At 54.7% G+C, this 21179-nt stretch overlaps 1 protein-coding gene across 3 annotated transcripts; it reads right to left on the bottom strand.

Annotated features, from left to right (window-relative positions):
• Positions 1 to 5719: 5719 nt before the first annotated feature.
• LOC142447882 (ly-6/neurotoxin-like protein 1) lies at positions 5720 to 10756 on the bottom strand. 3 transcript variants are annotated; one of them, XM_075549202.1, is made up of 5 exons: positions 10028 to 10153; positions 9493 to 9617; positions 9206 to 9372; positions 8960 to 9061; positions 5720 to 8823 (listed from the first exon to the last, which is right to left on the bottom strand). In XM_075549202.1, exons 3-5 carry the CDS (start codon positions 9255 to 9257, stop codon positions 8633 to 8635), a joined length of 345 nt encoding a protein of 114 aa, XP_075405317.1. In that variant the 5' UTR covers positions 9258 to 9372; positions 9493 to 9617; positions 10028 to 10153; the 3' UTR covers positions 5720 to 8632. The 3 variants fall into 3 exon arrangements, with proteins under 3 accessions (XP_075405317.1, XP_075405318.1, XP_075405316.1); XM_075549203.1 differs by lacking the exons at positions 9493 to 9617; positions 10028 to 10153 and adding an exon at positions 10676 to 10756; XM_075549201.1 differs by lacking the exon at positions 9493 to 9617 and having other exon boundaries at positions 10028 to 10159.
• Positions 10757 to 21179: the final 10423 nt, after the last annotated feature.

Below are 21179 nucleotides of genomic sequence, written 5' to 3'. Positions count from 1 at the left end.
GAGACTTCCCAGGCACGCCTTAGGCCCCGCTGTGGCCCTGGCTTCACTGAAGGGCCACTACCCTGGTATGCAGTTTCCCCCATGCTCACTCCCCCTCAGCACCAGTGGGTGGTGGGAGCGGGGGGTGGGCACTCACAGGTCAGGGTGACCCGCCAGGTCTCTGCACCCCAGGAGGGCTACCTTTCCTCACTGAAGTTTGCATACAGGGACTGGGCTCTGAACAGCTGGCCCGGGAGCAGTGTGTGAGTCCCTGGCACACTGGGTAAGGCTAGCATGCTAACCGGATTAGACACCCACTGAGCACACCCAGGCCCTTGTTATGTCCAACCCAGTTCTCCTGCCCAGCCCCACCCAACACCTTTCTGCCCTGTCACCCACACACGCCCAGCCCCAAGGCTCCACCCAGAGTTCCTGCTGACCACTCTGGGGACCCAAGCATCACCAACTAGCAGAGTTACAGCTGCCCAGGGAGGGGGCAGGCCCGACTGGGTAGGCGCCAGCTGGGGCGTCCTCGGGTCTGAGAGGCCTATACTGGCCTACCTCAACTCTTCCACTCCCACTGGTCACCCAGGCAAGGGTCAGGTTCAGTGAGTGGCCAGGGCTCAGAGTATGACCAGGGTCAGGGCTCAGTGCATGAACAGGATGAGGGCTCAGTGTGTGAGCAAGACCAGGGCTCAGGGTATGAGCAGGGTCAGGGCTCAGGGTGTGAGCAGGGTCAGGGCTCAGGGTGTGAGCAGGGTCAGGGCTCATTGTGTGAGCAGGATCAGGGCTCAGGGTGTGAGTAGGGTCAGGGGTCAGTGTGTGAGCAGGATCAGGGCTCAGGGTGTGAGTAGGGTCAGGGTTCAGTGTGTGAGCAGGGTCAGGGTTCAGTGTGTGAGCAGGATCAGGGCTCAGGGTGTGAGTAGGGTCAGGGTTCAGTGTGTGAGCAGGGTCAGGGTTCAGTGTGTGAGCAGGATCAGGGCTCAGGGTGTGAGTAGGGTCAGGGTTCAGTGTGTGAGCAGGGTCAGGGTTCAGTGTGTGAGCAGGATCAGGGCTCAGGGTGTGAGTAGGGTCAGGGGTCAGTGTGTGAGCAGGGTCAGGGCTCAGAGTGTGAGCAGGGTTGAGGCTTGTAGAGTATGACAGAGAACATTTGGCCTCCCCAGTATTGCTAGAATCACACTCCATATGCAGCCCTCAAAGAATCAGCATTCACTCTCAGGTGCCCTGTCACCCGTGGAATCACTACATCCTTGGAAGATGTAAGGGTGTGCCCTTCCTGCTGCTCTCTCACTTGGGGACTGGGGAGCGTCACTCCCTTCCAAGGACCCTTCCTGCTGCAGTGCATCTCTGTTCCCCGCTTCACTGAGTCCTGGGGGTGGGCAGGGGTGGCTCTAGAGCTTATCGTTTTTTGTTGTTATTTTTTTAATAATGCAATTGGGGGCTCTTACAGTTCTTCTAACAATCCACACATCCATTATGTCAAGCACATTGGTACATATGTTGCTATCATCCTTTTCAAAACATTTTCTTTCTACTTGAGCCCTTGGTATCAGCTCCTCTTTGTTTTTTTCTGCCCTCCCTCATGAACCCTTGATCATTTATAAATCATTATTATTTTCATATCACCATCACTCACATTTCTGTTGTTTGCCCCCGGGAGGGGGGCTATAAGTTATCATTGCGATCGGTTCCCCTCTTTCTCCCTCTGTTCCCCCCACCTTCTCCCTACTCCCATTCTTGTTCCCGAGGGGCTTATTTGTCCTGGATTCCGTGTGTCAAGAGCTCTAATCTGTACCAGCATACGGCATTCCTCTAGTTTTTTAAAGCTTCCTTCCCCACCCCCGCCGCCCCACTATTGTGACCCCAGTCCTGCCTTCCAAATCTGGCCAGACCATAGCAGGTACACTGATGCAGAGGGGAGCACTCGCTCGACGCACGGAATCCAGGTCCGATCTTTCCGTTTCTCTTTATCTTTTAAGACATTTAAGTCAAGGCTTCCTGGTGGTGCAGTGATTACACCTCGGGCTGCTAACTGCAACATGAGCAGTTCGAAAGCACCAGCTGCTCCTTGGGAGAAAGGTGAGGCTGTCTAGTTCCTGAGATGCCCAAGTGTCTCTGGGCATGCCCAGTGTATCTCAGGCATAGAAGGGTACCACACAGTAAATGCCATTCCACACTAGCCTCAGCAAACTGCTCTGATCTCAAGTCAGGCTTAGAGGCTGGAGCACTTTATAGCCCTGGGCTGCCTAGGCAGAGCCCAGTGTCCAGTGCCCGCACACCACATGCAGCCCAGTCACAGCAGTGCCAGCCTGAGTCACCAGCGCCTGCAGCTACCAGGCTCCTCTGCAGAGCCAACTCCTCAGTCCAGGTTTTCCCAAGAATGGCATCAGGTAGCAGGATACCATAGAAGAGTGACCCCAGCCAACAGAGCTTTATTCTCTGACAGCGTGGGAGGCCTTTCTCCGGGGAGGTCCTTTGTCCCCTTGCAATGTCTGGGGGCCCAGCATTCCTCAGAGATTCCTTTGTGTTTTGCATCCATCTCTCCCTGGGTCTAGGAGGTTCCCAGTCAGGGGCCCTTGTGCCAAAGGAGGCTTCTTCACGACCTGTGCTACACAGATGGTGCAGCCCTGCTTGCGGGCAGTGAGGGGGGCTGCAAGTACTTGATGGAGATCCAGGACTGCAGCCTTTAGGGGGCATTACAACTCGATGTAAAGAAAACCTGAATCCTTCCCGCTGGGCCTTCGTGGTCCATGGGGAAAAGGGTGACAAGGTGACAGGCTTCATCTTGCTTGGACCCATGGAAGCAGCCGTGGAGAGATGGAACTTGAACCTGCTGCCCAAGGCCTCTCTGGGGGTGTTGAGAAGCAGCGACCTTCCTGTGAGAAGGCGCCTCATGTGGGTGTGCAAATTACACCTTGGCTACAGAAGAGGAAGAGGCATGAGGCATCTGCCGGACAGTGCTGGTGGGGAAGGGAAAGCACCGTGCACCGTGTCTGTGTCGGGGAAGTACTGCGCAGAGCACCCTCGGAGGGCCGTGATGGGACTTCCTCTCAGTACTTGGTCACGAGAGACCAGTCCCTGAAGAAGAACATCATGTTTGGTAAAGCAAAGGGACCACACGAGAGAGGAAGGGGTGGGATGGGGGCACAGGCAGTGAGCCAGCGGGAGCAGAGGCCCCAGGCCCAGGAGTAGTTGGCGGTGGAGCATGCGTCTGTGCGTGTGCACAGAGGGAGCGCACCTCTAGCCCTCTGCCTTTGGGCTCAGTTGCCCCCTCTGGTTTTTCTCTCTTCATCCTCATGGGGGTGGGGATTCCTCCCCTGGCCTCTCCCTCCCTATATCTGGCTCGCTGGTGTACAGTCCCAGGGGGCTCAGTTAAAATCACCCTTCTCTGGCCTTGGGCTCCCACTCTGAGTCTGAGTCCCCCAGCCCCCAGCATTCCAGCTTAGCCCCACCCCACCAGCTACTTTGCCCAGGCCTTCAGCTGGCCCCCTCACTGGGCTCCAGGGGACCAGGATGGGGAGCAGGACAGGCTGGCTGGGCAATGGGGCCGATGCCCACCGAGCCTGTGCCTTGCTGACCTGAACCAGGGGCGCAGGGGTTCCCTTTGCAGTGGGCAGTGCAGACTGGAGGGTGCAGCTAGTTTTTTATTGGGGGACTGCAGGGACAGCACAAAGGTAGGCTTGGTCTGCTGTGGATATAGGCGAGACTTCTTGCAGGACTTCTCAGGAAAGGGGTTGTGCTGGACAGGCGGTGCCCAGGAGGACGGAGCCCCTTAGGCCTGGCTGGAAGGGGTCTCAGGGTAGTAGGAGGTGCAGACCTTGTAGGTGGGGCACTGGGTGGCCTCAGTCCACATTGCAGAGACTGGCCTGGCAGCACGAGAGGGATGCACCGGGGCTCAGAGTGTGGATGTCAGGGCAGCCGATAGAACAGAACTTGCTGACCAGAGGCAGATCCACGGGGCTGTTAAGGGGCCCTGTGTAGGTAGGAGAGACCACAGAGGCTCCTGAAGCCCTCCCAGCTGTCACCGAGCCAAGGGCTCACCCCCTCCCTGTACATTCACTCGGTGACCCCTCCCTGAGCCCCTCCCAGATGGCTCCTGGCATGAGGGCTGCCTGGACAGGTCCCCTGCTTACTGGTGCCCACAGAGACACAGTGGGTGCTGCGTGACTGGCAGCTGGACTTGCGCATGCATCCTCCGAAGCCTTTGCACTGGTAACACTGCAGACCATGGGCTGTGGACGAGGGCGGAAGGACAGACAGACAGAGGAGTCAGGCCGTGAACTGTGGGCAAAGGCAGACAGATGGAAGCAGGATGTGGGCTATGGCTGAGGGCGGAGGGAGAGACAGAGGAAGCAAGTATACACAGCCCACCCACTGCCCCACTCCCACTTTCAGGGACCTAGGACTCAATTCTGTTACCCATCTCACCCAGGAGTGGACCTCTATCCCTCAGCCCCTCCCTTGGGGGTGCTCAGGCCCTCAAAACCCCAGGGTGGATGGGGAGGCCATCCTGTATCAAGTCTTAGGGCAGGCAGCCCCTGGCTCTAGGCACTCCCACCTCTGTAGTGCCCCACCCCACACATGGGTGAGCTTGCCAGGTCAAGGCCTGATGGACAAGGGTACGGAGGGCACCAGGATCGGGCTGCCGTTGGGGCAGGGCAGGAGCAAAGCCCTGGGTCCTGGGTGACCAGGGAAGTCCATTCTAGTCCCAAGGCCTGAGCTTTGGGCCCCACAGGGGGTGTTTGAGGGTTCACACCGGGTCTGCAGGGCCCTCAGAGAGGAGTGCTTTCTGACCCCGCCCACTGCCCCAGCCCTGGGTGGGAGGCTGAGCAGGACGTGGCTGAATCTGGTGGGCAGGTCCTCGACCCCTGAGACCCTCTGATAGGCTGGACCTGGAGGGGTGACCAATGACCAGCCCTGATGGTGACCCAGGTTTTCCCCACACTGAGTGATGGTCCTGAGGCAGTGGGGGTCCTGGAACCTAAGCTCCCAGGAAAGGCAGTCTGGGCAGAGTGGCTGGAGATGGAGAGGCAAATTCACAGGGTAGGGAGGTTGTACACAGATGAACTCCCCACCAAGCCATTTAGGGTGCCCCATGGGCCTGAGCAGCCCCGCCCCCAGATGGAGAAACTGGTTTTGCCCGGGTGAGAATGGAAGAGCCCCCAGTCTCACTCACTGAGCATCCGCGTGGATGGGGTTGGGACCAGAAGGGAAAGGAGAGGAAGCAGGCTGTCCCACAAAGCCAAGGGCGGGGCTGGCAGGAGGCGTGGCCAGATTGAGGGCAGCTGCCGCCTAGGCCCTTGGACTGGCCAGAGCTGGTGGAGGGGCAGGGACGGTGTACCCACCTGGAGGCAGGTAGGAGAGGTGCCATAAAGTGGGGAGGATCCCTGAAATAAGGCCTTACCCCAACCGGCTGGGAGGTTGGGTCAGAGAAGCTGAGAAAGGAAACGGAGCTCTGGGGGGTAGGGTGGTTGATTGGGGTGGTTTAGGGGGCCAGGAGCGCAGGGCAGAGGCGGGCTGGAGGTGGGGGTGTAGGAGGGAGGGGTGAGGGAAGCCTCCTGTCCCTGGGAGGCGTCCCAGGTCAGAGGTCTCAGGTGGGGGTGGGGTGTCCCAGCTCAGGGCTCCGTGGCTGCCATCGGAGGGCCAGGGAGAGGTGGCTTCTCCAGCCATCTGCTGGAGGACTCACCCAGCTGTAGGGCCAGAGCAGCAGCCAGCAGACCGAGGAGGAGAAGACGCATGCTGTCTCGGGGTCAGGACAAGGCAGATGGGATTCGGCTCCGAGCAGTGCTTTATACCTGTTGACCCCACCCCGCCCCTGCAGTCCGAGTCACAGGCGGGCGGTTCCCAGGAGTGGGCTGGCCTTGTCAAGTCTCACGGGAGTCATGCTTGTCAGAGAGGTGGCATGTTGCCAGTGCAGAGGACCCAGGGCCACCCAGAACAGGGTTATCGCTTGTCAGTCCAAGAACCTTCTGGCTCCTAACAACAGCGTTCATCAGCTCCGGCAGCTCTGGGTGGACGGAGCACAAGCCCCCCAGAGCAGACCTCAGTCTCCCCATCTGTCAAGTGGGCCCCAGGCCTGCCCTGACCCTTGCTGTGACCTGCTTCTCCAAGTGAGCTGACTGAGGCTGGTGGGGGCTGGCGTTAAAGGCAGACAGACCCCCAGGATGGGTTAGGTGGAGCCAGGGGTGACCAGAGCTATCTGACAGCCACACCGGCCCCTCTGCCAGGCAGGCTCCAGGTACCCTGGGGAGTGGGGTCGGAGGCATGGGCTGCAGATGAGGGTCCCTCTCCCAGAAGGGGGAGGAGTCAGGTCAGAGCCTCAGCAGAGGGTCTGTTTGAGGGGCTACCTACACCCAGATTTCTTTCCTCCAGCTGCAAGGGTGCTGGTGGGCACTGTGAGGGCACACCTTCCAACCAGGGACGGAGGGCGCAGAACTGGAGGGTCAGACCTAGTCCCTCCTGCCCCCTACTGAGCTGGCCAGGAGCTCAGAGAGGGAGCTTCTTTCTGCAGGCAGCTCTGAAGGACCACCGAGGTGGGAGGGCTGTGGAACAGGGCAGAGAGGGGAGCCCCAGCTGGACCTCAGTCACTCTCACAGTCACTCACTCATGCACACACCCACTCACACTCATATTCACACACTCGCTCACTCAGACACTCACTTTCATACTCACATTCATATTCACTCTCGCTCACACTTACCAATTCACACTCACTCCTTCACATTCACTCTCACACTTACATTCACTCACACTCACTCATTCACACACTTACTCTCACAAACACACATACACGCTCATACTCTCGCACATTCACCCTCAGCCTCTCACAATTGTGCAGATCTCTCCCAGGGGCTGGGTGAAGCCAGGGCAAGGGTGGTAGATGGGTGGGCAGGGAGGATCGCCCCTGGGGCAGTCTAGGAGAATTGCCCCAGGCCTCAGGAGAGGCCACTGGATTGTGGCAGGGATGTGTGGGTGTGGCCAGGAAGAAAGAACCACGCCAGCTGCCTCTGTCAGCATTTAAACCAGGAGTGAAGGACACGTTCATTGCCACAGGTTCCCAACCACGGGCACAGCTGTGCCACACAATGTCCTCTTGCTCAGGGGGCTGCCTCCAGCTTGGCTCCTGCTCTGTGGCACACCTCTGGTTCTTGTCACCAGGGGCCAGGTGTGTCCAGCCGGATGACCTTGAGGAGTGCCGTGCCCTGTCCAAACCAGGGACCCAGGGTGGGGCCAGTCCCCAAGGGGCTAGGGTACCTCTACCACTCCCCGCATGTCCAGGTGCCCACCTGACCCTAACCTGCATAACTTCCCAAGCCTCTGCTGCAGCTCGCCTGGCAAGCATCCCTGCCCTTTGCTCCTAACACATCAGTGCAGCTGGGGAGGGACAAGAGGGCAGTGTGCATGGGGACTTGATGGGCAGGGGCAGGGGTCATGGTTGTGGGCCTCTCTGTGCCTCAGTTTCCTCATCTGCCCACGGGTGTGCTAGCAGTCCCCACCTGGAGGGGTGGGCACCCAGTCAGTAGAGTCAGCATAGGCTGGCTTCTGCTTACTTAGCCATCTAGTGGGCAGTGTGACATCAAAGACAGGGACTCATATGGGCAGTCAGTTAAGCGGTCAGCCCAGCGTCCCTTGCCAGGCTGAGGAGAACCGCAGAGGGTGCATGCTGATGGCCATGCTTGGGGCTCAGCTGGCGCATGCCTGCCTATGTCCCTGCAGAGTTCTTGTCCCTGTGTCCCAGTGGCCAAGCCCTGAATCCCCAAGTGTCTCCGTGTGCTGGAGTGAGCCCAGCTGTCAGGACACCGGGCTGGGCTGGGGGGTGTGGGGTGTGGGTGGGGAGCACCTAGTGGAAGGGGGGCTGAGGGTGTTCACTCCAGTCCTACCCCGGAATGATGTTGAATCAGAATCTGAGGGAGGGGGGGCCAGAGAGGCTGTGGCCCTCTGGGGTCAGAGAGAAGGGGGAGTCCTTCAGACCCTCCGCCTGCCTCCAGGGCCCAGGTCCTACCCCGAGGACCCCAGCACCCTGGGTGGGAGGGTGGGGGAAGTGAACTTGTTTAAGGGATGGACTGACCCCAGGCTGAAGGCAGATCTGGGTGGGAGAGGCTGCATAAGTGGGCCTGCCCTACTGCTGCCAAGGACTGCTGGGACAGGAGGGCTGGCACTGGTCTCAGGGCACTCACAGGTGCCACTTCCAAACATGCCCCTCGCTTGGTGGCTCAGGCCCCAGCTGTAAGCTCAGGGGCAGCACAGGGGCAGGACAGGGGGAGGGGAGCCCAGCACCACCGCCTAGGGCCTGCTCCAGGGGATAGACCTGGCTCCTACTCCCTTCTATGGAGTGTCCCTGTCACCGAACCGCACCTCTCCCCCCACCCCCCTCACTGCCTCCAGTCCACACGTGTAGACCCTGGCTCATCCCTAGAGGCAGGTGGAGCTTCCAGTCCCAAGTCACCATGTCAGAAAGGTACAGTGCCCCTGAGGGAGTGGGGTGGGGGCTCAGCGAGGGCCTAAGCCCTGGGTGGGGCCACGGTGATTTGGAAGAGCATGGGGAGGGACTAAGGACTGGGATGAGGCGTGGTGCAGGGGGAGGCAGTGCAGTGTCTCTGGAGAGCTTTGACCCTGCTTGGCATCGATGGGGGCTGGGGTTGCTGGGCTGACATCAGAGCAGACCCCAGAGGGTGGCCAGGAGGGCAGGGGCCAGGGCAGCTGGGGATGTCAGGCCGGCATGGTTACACAGGTCATACTGGCAGCAGACAGTGGTGGACATGTGTTTGGAGTAGCCGTCGTAGACCGTCTCGAAGCAGCTGGGCACGCAGGACTTGCTGACCTTCATCCGGTAGGGTGCGTAGTCTGCAGGACAGAGGGGTCCCTCTCAGAATGTGGGGCTTGGGGGTTGGTTGGGGGCCAACCCAACCCCTTCCATCACCTGGGGTCGCCCCCTACCCCTCACCCCCACACGGCGGAGGTAGAGGCCCTGTCTACTCACAGGTGCGCGTGGTCATGCAGTAGGAGACCATGGACGGGCAGTGCATGGGGTTGAAGCAGTTCTCGCCGTTGTAGGCGCAGACGTGGCAGTCCAGAGCTTGGGCTGGGGGCGGGGGCGGGGGCGGGACAGGACGTCAACGAAGGACCCCTGTCCCCTCCCCAAACTGTAAGGAGAGAAGGAATGCCGGCCTCCCCTCCCCCACCACCCGCAGGCCTGTGTCCTCGTGGGTCTGCCCAGCCACCTTACCCAGAGGTAGGGCCAGCAGCGCTACCAGGGTCACGCCAAGCAGGGAAGTCATGACTGCCGGCCAGAGTTCGCGTGGGCAAGTGGTGGCTGATGCAGTGGATCCCAGATGCAGTTCAGGGCCGTTGGGGGCACAGAGGATCAGACAATGCACTGTCCACTAGGCTCTCCTGCCCCGAGGGAACAGACCAACATAGAGGAAGGTCAGGTGTGGGGGTGGCCAGAGCAGTGCCTGACTGGGGCTGGAGGTGAGGAGTGACACTGAGGAGGGCCTGTGGGGACAGTCTCACCAGGAACGTGGCTGGTGGGGATTGGTCTAGGTGAGTCCCAGAGGTGGCACACAGTCCCTCAGTTATGGCCATCACTGCCAGGGCGGCTGTAGGGGCTGGCCGCTCACGCCCCTCCCTAGGGGACCCTGGAGAGGGTAGGGCTGAGTCCGGGCGGGTCTGGGTCCTTTCCTGGAGGTCTCTGGCCCTAGCCTATGTCCCTAGGGCCCCGCGGCAACCACAGGGCCCAGTGTGAGGTTGGGAAACCAGAACTGCGCCTCCCTTTCTCCAGGGGTCACAGGATCCTCCTTCCCCTTGCTGGGGCCCAAATTCAACTTCCCTGGCCCAGGACTGGGGCCGTCTCTCCTGACCCACTCCCCGGGCGTCAACCCCAGAATGCCCGACCCATTGGGGCCAGGCCTGGGCGCCTCTCGCCCCCGCCTGGGGCCCCGCCTCCAGGACTGCGGTTCCAAGCCTGGGAGGACTGCCGTGCGGATGTCAGGGCTGACCTCGCAGGTGACCTTCACCGAGCTGCGCCCCTACCGCGCCCCGCACTCACCCGGCTGCTCGACGCTCCCGGCACCACCCTGCTTGCTTGTCCGCCCTTGCGCCCCGCAAACCAGTGCCGCAGCATCCGCATCAAACCCTCTGCGGCCACCGCCTGGCCGCCGCGGGTGAGCTCATGGAGGCCCCGCCCAGGCCCCGCCCCCGCCCGGGCCTGCACCGCCAGGCTCCCAGGAACGGCCCCGCCCCGAGCCCGCCCCAGCCCGCCTCCTCTCGCCCGGCTTTTGGGCAGGCCCCGCCCCCATCCCTCCCCGGACCGCCCCTGCCGGCCTGTCTGCCAGGCTAGGTCCCGCCCCCGGACCGCCCCCGCCGGCAGGCTCGGCCCCGCCCTGGCCCCGCCCGCGTCCGCCCCCGCCTGGCTCCCAGGCTCTGCGCCTTCCCAGCTCCACCAGTCCAGCTGCTGGACTCGCCCGCGCACGCTTAAGGGAATCCGGACACCCACCCAGCGTCACGACGCAGCGTCACCGGCGACAACCGGCCACTCTCAGACACCTACTGGGCCCTGCGTGGACACCACGCTCATCCACCCCCACCGATCGCACAGTCCACACGGGAGCTCAAGCCTGAGATGCCTTCACACTGAGCTGCCCCCGGAGTCCCCACCCCCTCGTTCCTAAGACAGTCCCTGCTCAGCCTGACCCACCTCACGTGCTGTGATCACAGACAAGTTAGGCGACCTCTCGGTACATCCGTCAGTCCTCGCTCTCGCGCAGCACAGAGCCGGGGACGCCCAGGGCCTGAGTCACAGGGTAAGAATAGCTGGAGCAACAGCTGCCTTCCCTAGCTGGGGAACTGGCCGAGAGCCCGGGATTGGATTCAAACTCATGGAAACTCGGTTTGTTCTGAGCAGTTTATATTCTATAAACACGTGCCTTATTCTGGTCCAGTGGATTCCGTCCGACTCAGCGACCCTGTAGAACAGAGTAGAGCTGCCCCTGTGGGTTTCCAAGAAGCAGACGGCCTCATCTGTCTCCCTCCCAGCAGTTGGTGGGTTTGAACTGCTGACTTTCCCGTAAACAGCCAGATGCTGAATGGTTGCACCATCAGGGCACCTTCTAAACGCACACAGGGAGACAGACCTCTGATTCTGGGAAAGATACATGCCTCCCGGTGAGCTAGGTGCAAGGAGGGAGAGGGGAGCCCTGCGGCTCAGTGGTTACACCTCTGCCTGCTAACTGTGGGTTTGCAGTAGTTCAAATCCACCAGCCGCCCCTCAGGGAGAAGATGAGGCTTCTACTCTCGTGAACAGCTAGGGGAGTTAGGAATGCAAGGGTCTTTCTTAGAGGACTAAGGCCAGGGATTTCTTTTCTCTTCTTTGAAAATTTATTTTATTATTATATTGTTTTAAGCCATGGGATTTTCAGTCATTTCATATGCATGTGAACACTGAGTGAGAATGAATGAGAGAGGCTGAAGAATCCTGGCATCTGAATTAGGGTGCTGGAGAAGATTGCTGAGAGCACCACCACCTGCCCAGAGCACAATCTCTCCTGGAGGAGGAAGTGCAGCCAGAGTGCTCCTCAGAGGCAGGATGGCGAGCCTTCCTCTCATGTGTGTCAGACATGTCAGGAGAGACCAGTCCCTGGAGAGGGACCCCGTGTTGGGTAAAGTAGGGGAATGCTGTGGCAGTTACATCATCCCCTGTCAACTTGAGGGAAGGGGTGGAGACGAGCCTGTCAATCAGACCATAGCCATTGAGGCCTCTGTGTGGGCGTCACCTCCTGAGGATTCTGGGAGCTCAGGTCTTTCTCCCTGGAGGCGGGACCCACCCACTCTCTCCTTCACCTTCCTGTTGACAAACCACTTGGAGCCATGCTGATGCCAGCCAGAGCCCCGGAGATGCTGCCCCCACCACTGGATCCACAAGACTTTCCACCCACTGGCCTGTGATCTTCCTGCATCCGGGGTCATTGCATGCGTTGTGTGAGTCTCAAGAGGAATTCATGGGCGAATATCAGACTTTTGGGCTAATACTGAACTCATGGACTTGATCTGGACTGGGCTGGGAGGTTTTATTGATGCATAATGGCTTCTCAATATAAAGTTCTCTCTTATACACATGAGTGTCTGTGAATGTGTTTCTCCAGTGAACTCGGACAAACACATTATGGTACCCTGGGAGTGACGTGCTAAAGAATCACATCATGGGCATGGAGAATGGATGCTTGTTTGGGCTCTGCCTCCTGGCAGTTTCACTGCTTTGTTTCTCTAGTCTACCCGGACTCGCAAATACCGAAAGAGAGGAAGGCCCTTGTTCAGCTGGATGAGGGCAGTGAACTGGACAACCGTGAGCACGGTGCAGGGCCACCCGGCAGGGTTTGGCTCTGTTTGCTTTGGGTTGCTATGGACTGGAACTGCCTCCAGGTCACTAACAGCAACAAGCCCTGCTTGTGGCCAGGTGCTGCCAAATCAGTTCCCGGAGCAGCAACAGAAGGAAACACTGCCCAGTCTGTCCTGCGTCAATTCATTGTTGAGCCCACGGCGGCAGCCACTGTGTCAGTCCATCTCCCGGAGGATCTTCCTCTTTTTCACTGTCCCTCCACTTTACCAAGCCCTATGTCCTTCTCCAGGGACTGGTCTCTCATGATACCAAGTCCGAAGTACGTAAGACAAAGTCTTGCATCCTTGCCTCCAAGGAGCATTCTGGCCGAGTTTCTTCTAAGACAGATTGATTTGTCTTTTTAGCAGTCCGTGGCATTTTCAGGACTCCTCTCCAGCACCACAACTCAACGCATTGATTCTCCTCCTGTCTTCTTCATTCAATGTCCAACTTTCACATGTGTGTGAGGCGATTGAAAACATCAAAACTTGGATCTGGAAGATGCAGATTAAAACCACCATGAAATGCCACCTGACACCCACAATGCTAGCCTAAGTTCACACACACACACAGAGAGAGAGAGAGAGAGAGAGAGAGAGAGAGAGAGAGAGAGAGAGAGAGAGAGAGAGAGAACTACAAATGTGAAGCGGCTGTGGAGAGAATGAAACTCGTACACCCTGCTGGGGGACTTGTAAACACATGCAGCCACGATGGGAGATGACATGGTGATGCTCAAAGCCGCTGCGACAAGAGGTCCTACATGAGCCATCAAGTCACTATTAGACACATTCCTCAAAGAAACAAGAGACACAGCACGAGTGGAGGTGTGCGCTCCCATGTTCATAGAAGCACCGTTCACGATAGCAAGACCCTGGAAGCAGCCCAACTTCCCCACAGTGCAAGAACCGATCAAGAGACTCTGGCACATGCTCGCAGTGGAAAACCATGCGTCCCTACAGCACAGTGATGAAAGCAGGACACGGAAGGAGGTGGAGACCATCATGCTGAGTGAAGGCAGTCAGTCACAAAAGGACAAGTATTGAATGAGCACACGGCCACAAGGGGAAACACCAATTAAATAAATCTTACAGACCAATCCCAACAAAAGAGTAGAAAGCCTGCCTACCAGCCTTGCACTTCAGAAGACGCACTTAGAAAGAGGAGACCTCGCATTGGCTGGGGTCACTCCATCCAGAAGGGTGAAAGGGACAAGACGCCATCGACTTGATGCCACATAGCACGGAGACAAGGCCGCAACGAATGAACAGGCTCTCCAGAGGCCTGAGCAGAGCCCCTCACCGGGGAAACAGGCTGAGCGGGCGCTGAGCTTCAAAGGAGGCATTGATGTTTCTGCTGGTGGGCATGGTGGGGAAAAGCAACGCCACATCAGGAAGGGATGCCAAACAGTAACTGTGGGGAACCTAAGGGGAGAGTAGACCTGTTCCCATGGTCTTGGGTAGACACTTTGAATATGTTTCTACCCAACCCTCGGTGAACCGCACCGCGGACTATGATGACCTCAGAAGCTGGCCTTCAGGGAGCATGGCATCCCCAGGGATCACAGCAAAGACAACGTGGCAGCTCGATGGAACCACCTGGGCCCTACTTCAAAGCTACCAGTACCCTTGGCCTTAGGACTGAAATCCCCTGATTGGAGATGCAGCAAAGGGTGGCCACCCCAAGAGTGTGGAAATGGCGGTCATTGGACATTGGGTGGGACCCCTGCCTTAGTGAGCGTCCAGTGAAAGGGGACCCAGGAACACTGTATATTTAGAACCTCAAAGCTCCCCCTGAACTAATATGACAGGTATTGATCTAATAAGCAAGGATCTGCCTTTGTAAGGAATGTTACAGGAAATTTCCCCATAGTACCAACCCCCATGCTTGATGTAAACAGATCTCAATCAATTAACAAATCAATCTGTACAAAGCAACTACTCAAAGTTGGATAAACTCCTATAAACTCCACAGTACCTTAAATCCGATGTCATTGGATAAATTGCTGATGTTATACCTGAGGCCCCATCCCCCAGGGGGCTGATTGACAATTTTTTCTCGTTTGTTGGCTTTTTACTGTTGTTTGTTTTGTCAGACTATGACTGACTACTAAAGTAAACCAGTCATTTGTAACCCGTGGACAAGCGGATGGATTCCGGGCTCCCACTTAACTTTAGCCCCAATCCAAGAACACTTAGTTCTGATAACACGGTCCTGCTCGTTACTCCCCCCCATGAAGAAGTCACTGAAGATAAGGAGCTACAGCAAAGTGTGGTGAAGAAAGCAGATGGTGCCCGGCTATCAAGTGGAATGGTGTCTGGGGTCTTAAAGGCTTGTATGCAAACAAGCAGCCAACTAACTGAGGCATCAACTAAGTCCACGTGGGAGAAGCTCACCAGCCCGTGTGATCCAAAGATGATGATAACAAAATCCAGATATGATGAAGGGGCAAGTGTCAGAGCTTAAACTGGGAACACCCAATCTGTAAAAGGCGATGGAGGACAGCTGGGGCCCCAAATCCATCTGTTGAGTGTCTGGTCAGAGTCAGTCTCTGGCAGATGCCCTCTGCCACAGGCCAGGGACTCACACAGCTTTGCTCTCAGAGATTATTGTAAACCTGATTATGGTGGATTGGACTACAATATAGTATGCTATTTTGTCAGGTGACCTGCCTCTTGACCCAACCTGAATTTGCTCTAGGCTCAAATATTTCTCACATGTTCCATGACAGAAACTTCCTCTCTGGCTTTTTAAATGTTGCTGGTGGCCTATTTCTTTCTTACTCTTTATTTCAATCTATATGTCATTATTAATTTATTTCCTCTTTCTGCTTCGTTTTGTGTTTGTTTTCTGTTGTTTCTTTTAGGTTCCCAGTGTATGACGCGCAGACGGATGTGGACGCACAGGGACAACAGCTGATGACCAGGGGCGGAGGGTGGGGAGGGGAGGGGAATTGGGGTGCACACTGGATGCAGGAAGAAGGAGGGGGCACCAAGGACTGATTGTAATGATGTATAGACAACATTTTAGAAAAGCAATTTAACTATGGAAGCATATGATATGTGAATCTTCTCTCAATACAACTATTAGAAAAAAAGAGAGAAAATACCATGGCTTGAGTCCGGTTCACCTTAGTCCTTGTGCAAGTCTGCGTACTTTTGAGAAACAAATTCACAGAAACTCATGTAAAAGAGAGAGTTTTATATAAAGGTTAAGTGCGCATCTAGAAAACATCCCAACCCAGTGCTGCCCGAGCCCACAAGTCCAACATTAACCCATATGTCCACCACCAATCCACAAAGTCCTCCTCCATCTCACAAAACAGATGCAATGATGCCGACTGCAGGAGGAAAGCCGAGTCAGTGAATGTGTAAGCATCTCAGTGCTGGCAGGAGACTCCAAACGGGTGCTCCAGCACCCAGGGCTGCATCGGGGTAGGTCCACGTGGTTTCTCCTCAGGGATATCTTGCAGGAAGTGAGCCTTGCCACTTCCCAGCTAAAGCAGGGAACTGGCTAAGGCAGCTGCACCCTGGTCCGACCATCAGAAAGCAAGAGACCCGAGAACTAGAAAGGCGAGGCTCGCTGAGCCATTTATCCCTCCTCCCTTCAATTAACCCCACATGTGTTTGTCAGCCAGGTTGGCACAATAAACTAACTACCTCAGTCCTCTAAGTAGCACCCTGGCTCTTCAACACCTTAAAGAGGTCTCGTGCAGCAGGTGGACCTAATGCAATATATCTTTCAATCTCCTGCCTACTGCTTCCGTGAGCACTGACTGGATCCAAGGAAGTCTTTGCTCCATTTATCATGTCGTCACTGTTGGTCCAGTGGTGAGGGTTTGGGTCTTCTTTATGCTGACTTGTGATCCATACTGAAGGCTGCAGTCCAGTACAGCCTCAGACACCGCAGGGGCAGTTCTACCCTGTCCTGCAGGGTCACCGTGAGCAGGCATTGCTTTGATGGCAGGGAGAGCAAGAGGAGGGGGAGAAACCAGATTTTAGAACAGGAGATTGGGCCCGCCCTGCCCAGTCCTGAGACCAGCCCCCAAGGCGCTCTGACCCCGAGCCAGACTTGTCTTCAGAGATTCAGCTCCGACTTACAGGGCTTCCAATGGGAGAGAAAATGTCAGTAACATTAGATTTCTCGGGTGGGAAATACTTCGGTCCTTAGCTTCGCACGAGAAAGAATTCTTGCCGAAACCTAGTTTGTGATCCAAGTGGATTTTTATAAAGGAAAGAAGTTTCAGGCGTTATAGGCACTGAACACGGGCACGCTCCTGGCACTGCCCCCCCCCCCAAGCTCACGGGGCGGCCTGAGGTGGGGGGGAGAGAGAGAGAGAGAACGTGGCAGGCGGAGCAGTAGGCAGAGAACAGCAGGAGAAAGAGGCAGTGGTCTCCAGGTTCTGGCTTTTCAGGGCCTTCCCCTGGGAGGCGTGGCCAGTGGTACTGCTTGACCCCATTGGCTGAATAAAGCCCACCTGGCCAGGTTTGGGGCCCACCCAGGTGTACTGGCTCAGGGGCCTGCACTGGCGCATGCCCTTTTGCCTGTAGGGGTCCTTAGGCATGCAGAGGGACAACCCCCCCATTCTGGCTACTAGCAGTAACACCAGGAGAGAGGCTGCTAGCAGGACTCCTTTGGTCAGGAACCTTCACCCCAAGAGCATGTGGCTTCGTGGCCAGGAAGTCCCCAACCACAGACAGCCATCTTCTCTCTGACCTCAGGGAGGGCCCAGGCCCTGCCCTGGGACTGACTACATGGACACATTGATTTCTGAGGTCCTTCCCAACCGGATCAGACCAATCGTCGAAGGGGGGTTGGAGATAAGGCTAAATACTTCAGCATTTTATTTTTGTGCTGTTTTGGGCAAAATTTTAAAAATCATTTTATTAGGGACTCACAACTCGTACCACAATCCGTACATACAATTGTGTAAAGCACATTTGTACATTCATTGCCCTCATCATTCTCAAAACATCTGCTCTCCACCTAAGCCCCTGGCATCAGCTCCTCATTCCCCCCCTCCCTCCCTGCTCCCTCCTCTCTCATGAACACTTGATAATTTATAAATTATTATTTTGTCATATTTTACATAGTCCTTCGTCTCCCTTCACCCACTTTTCTGTTGTCCGTCCCCCAGAGACGGTGTTATATGTGGATCCTTGTAATTTGGTTCCCTTTTTCCACCTCACCTTTCCTCCATTTTCCTGGTATCATCACTCTCACCACTGATCCTGAACAGATCATCTGCCCTGGATCCCCTATGTTTCCGGTTCCTATCTATACCAGTGTACATCCTCTGGTCTAGCCAGATTCATAAGGTAGAATTGGTATCATGATAGTGGGTGGGTGTGGGGAATCTTTTAGGAACTAGAGGAAAGTTGTATGTTTCATCATTGCTACACTGCACCCTGATTGGCTCTTCTCCTCCCTGTGACCCTTCCATAAGGGAATGTCCAATTGCCTACAGATGGCCTTTGGGTCTCCACTCCACACTCCCCCTCATTCACAATGATATGATTTTTTATTCTGATGATGCCTGATCCCTTTAACACCTTGTGATCACACAGGCTGGTGTGGTTCTTCCATGTGGGCTTTGTTGCTTTTGAGCTAGATGGCGGCTTGTTTACCGTCAAGCCTTTAAGACCCCAGGCACTATATCTTTTGGTAGTTGGGCACCACCAGCTTTCTTCACCACATTTGCTTATGTACCTGCATTGTCTTCATCGATCATGTTAGGAAGGTGAACATCATGGAATGCCAGTTAAATAGAAAAAAATATTCTTGCATTGAGGCAGTATTTGAGTGGAGGCCCAATGTCCATCTGGTACCTTAATATTAAACCTATAAATGTATGCACATAGATCTATTTCCACATCCTCATATATAAATATATTTACATATGTACATGCCTTTATTTAGACCTCTCTATGTGCCCTTTGCCTCCTAGCTCTTTCCTCAATTTCATTTTACTTTCCTCTTGTCCCACTAGCATGTTCAGCCTTCATTTGGGTTTCAGTAATTCCTCTCGATTACATTACCCTTGATCATGCCCTACCAGGCCTCCCACACCCGCCTCACCACCAATTTAGATCACTTGTTGTTCACTTGTCCCTGGGTTTGTTAACACTACTTCCTTTCCCCGCACCTTCCCCTCTCCCATGTCCTCCCGGAACTGTTGGTCCGTTGTTTTCTCCTCCAGATTATTCATGCAGCCTATCTTATTTAGACAGACCTGCGGAGATAATAACATGCACAAAACAAGACAGAGGAAAACCAAGCAACAAAAGAAAACAAAACAATAGCAAGCAAATGACAAAGAACAAAACAAAACACAACAACAAGAAAGAAAGGCTTGTAGTTTGTTCAAGGACTGTTTGTTGGCCTTTATGAGTGTTTTCCGGTCTGATGGGGTGCCAAGTCCTGGCCCCAAAGTCTATTTTTGGGGACTTCGTTGCTCTGCTCCCCTTGCTGTTCTGTTGCACACCCTTAGTGCTTTGTCTCGGTGTGGTGGGATCAGATCGGGTGAAATTCCTACACTGTGTCTCCAGTGTTGTCCCCTGTAGGGCTATGGGTCAGTGAGGGATGTCGTTTCTCATAGTGGGGCCGGCCATGTGGTCTTCTCTGTGACACAGGGCTCTGAGCAGGAAACTCGTCATCAAGACTTGGTGGGCCAGGATGTCTTCCCATCTCTCTTCCTCCCCTTTCATTTTCTCCCCTGTGCTCCGATCAGACATGTCCGTCTCTCTCCCAGAGCTGCAGATGCAGTGCTGTCCTCTGAAATAAGTTCTTCTGGGGGGAGGAGCAGGTGTGCACGTAGTTGGGATTGGGGTTGGCCCCCCAGAATTCTCCACTGGTTCCCTTCTCATGCCGGCATTTTGCATTCACATCTTGGAGCACTGAGTTGAAATCTGTTCCCACTTTCCCTGTAGAGATATAAACAATAACCTCGCCTTGGGTGGGTTAGTGCCCTGTGCCCCCACTACCCATTTCTTTTCTTTTCCCCACTCCTTTTTAGGTGGCTACCATATGTACCCTGGCTTTGGTCTGGCCCCTATCATACTACCTGGACTTCACCCGGGAGTGTTTGTATACAGTAGCTTTTTCCCTATGCCCCTTTTACATTTGTTTTTAAAGCTTACCTCAGCGGACTCATGTTGTACTTGTCCTTTTGTGGTTGACTTACTTTACTTGGCATGGTTTCCTCCAGTTCTTCCCATGCAGCCATGTGCTTCATATATTCATCACTGCTTTTTAGTGATGTGTAGTTCTCCATTGTATGTATACACCACAGCTTTTTAATCCACTCGTCAGTTGATGGAAATTTGGGTTGCTTCCAACTCCTTGCAATTGTGAACTGTGCTTCAATGAACATTGAAGCACAGATGTCTGGCTGTGGTTTGTTTCTTGCCTCTTTTGGGTATGTGCCAGTAGTGGGATTGCTGGGTCCTATGGTAGCTCGATTTTCATCTGTTTTAGATATCACCAGATCGATTTCCATACTTACAGGTCCACCAGCAGTGGATGAGATTTCCTGTCCCCCCACAGCCCTTCCAACATTTGTTGCTTTCTGATTTTTTGAATTTAGCTACCTTTGAGGGTGTTAAGTGGTACCTTATTGTTGTTTTAATTTGCATTCCTCTTATGGCTAAAGGTCAGGAACATTTCCTCATATGGTTATTGTCCATTCAGATTTCTGCCCCTGTGAAACTTCTGTTCAGGTCCTTTGCCCACCTCCTCAGTGGGCAATTAGTTTTTTTTCTTTTTTGGAAGCTAGCAGAGAATTGTAGATTTTAGTAATAAGGCCTTTGATGTGTCACTGCTAAAGATGTTTTCCCAGTCCGTGGACTCTCTCATTACTCTCCTGGTGAATTCTTTCGATGTACACAGGTGTTTTATCTTCAGTACATCCAATTTGTCAATGTGTGACTCCTCTGTGTATGTGTCCTTCCCAATTTCTGATAGCCTACGTATTCCCTGCGCCAAAGTTCTGAAGTTGGTCCCAATTCCCTCATTGATGGCCCTAATAGTTTGGGGTTTAACTTCAAGGTCTGTGATCCACCTTGAGTTTATTCTTGTGCCTGGGGTGAGATAAAGGTCTTGCTTCATTTTCCTGCAGGTAAATATCCATTTTTTCCAGCACTAGTTGTTAAACAGGGCTTCTGCAGACCCTACTGGATATTTTTTGGGCCCTTATCAAAGATCAGTTTTCTGCATGCTGATGATTTTATTTCTGGGTTTTCAGTTATTTTCCATTTGTCTGAGTATCTGTCATTGTACCAATACCATATGTTTTTCACAACTGTGGCTGTATAGTATGTGCTAAAGTCAAGTAAAGCAAGGCCTCCCACTGTGTCCTTCTTCTTGAGGAGTTCTCTGCTAATTCTGGGCTTCTTCCTTCTCCATATGAAGTTGGTAATCAGTTTTCCCATTTCTTTCAAGAAAGATGAGGGTAATTGTATCGAGATTGCATTAAACTTATCTGGTGCCTTGGACAAAACTGACATCTTGACTATATTGAGTCTTCCAGTCCATGAGCAAGGGATATTCTTCCATTTGTTGAGGTCACTCTTGGTTTCTTGGAATAGTGCTCTGTAGTTTTCCTCATATAGATCTTTTGTTCTTTTAGGCAGGTATATCCCTGGATATTTCAATTTGTGCTTGGCTATTGTGAAGGGTACCACCTTTTTTTATCTCCTCTTCTGTGGTCTTATCCAATGTGTATAGCAGTCCGAAGGACTTCTGTTTGTTGATCTTGTATCCTGCCACTCTGCCAAACTCCTCTATTGCTTCCAGTACTCTCCTTAGGGAGCTTTTAGGATTTTCCATCTAT

The sequence above is a fragment of the Tenrec ecaudatus genome, chromosome 5 (assembly GCF_050624435.1).
Source record: "Tenrec ecaudatus isolate mTenEca1 chromosome 5, mTenEca1.hap1, whole genome shotgun sequence".
Lineage (NCBI taxonomy): Eukaryota > Metazoa > Chordata > Mammalia > Afrosoricida > Tenrecidae > Tenrec > Tenrec ecaudatus.
Note: the sequence above shows the minus strand (reverse complement) of the source record. Positions and strands in the feature narration are given on the sequence as shown.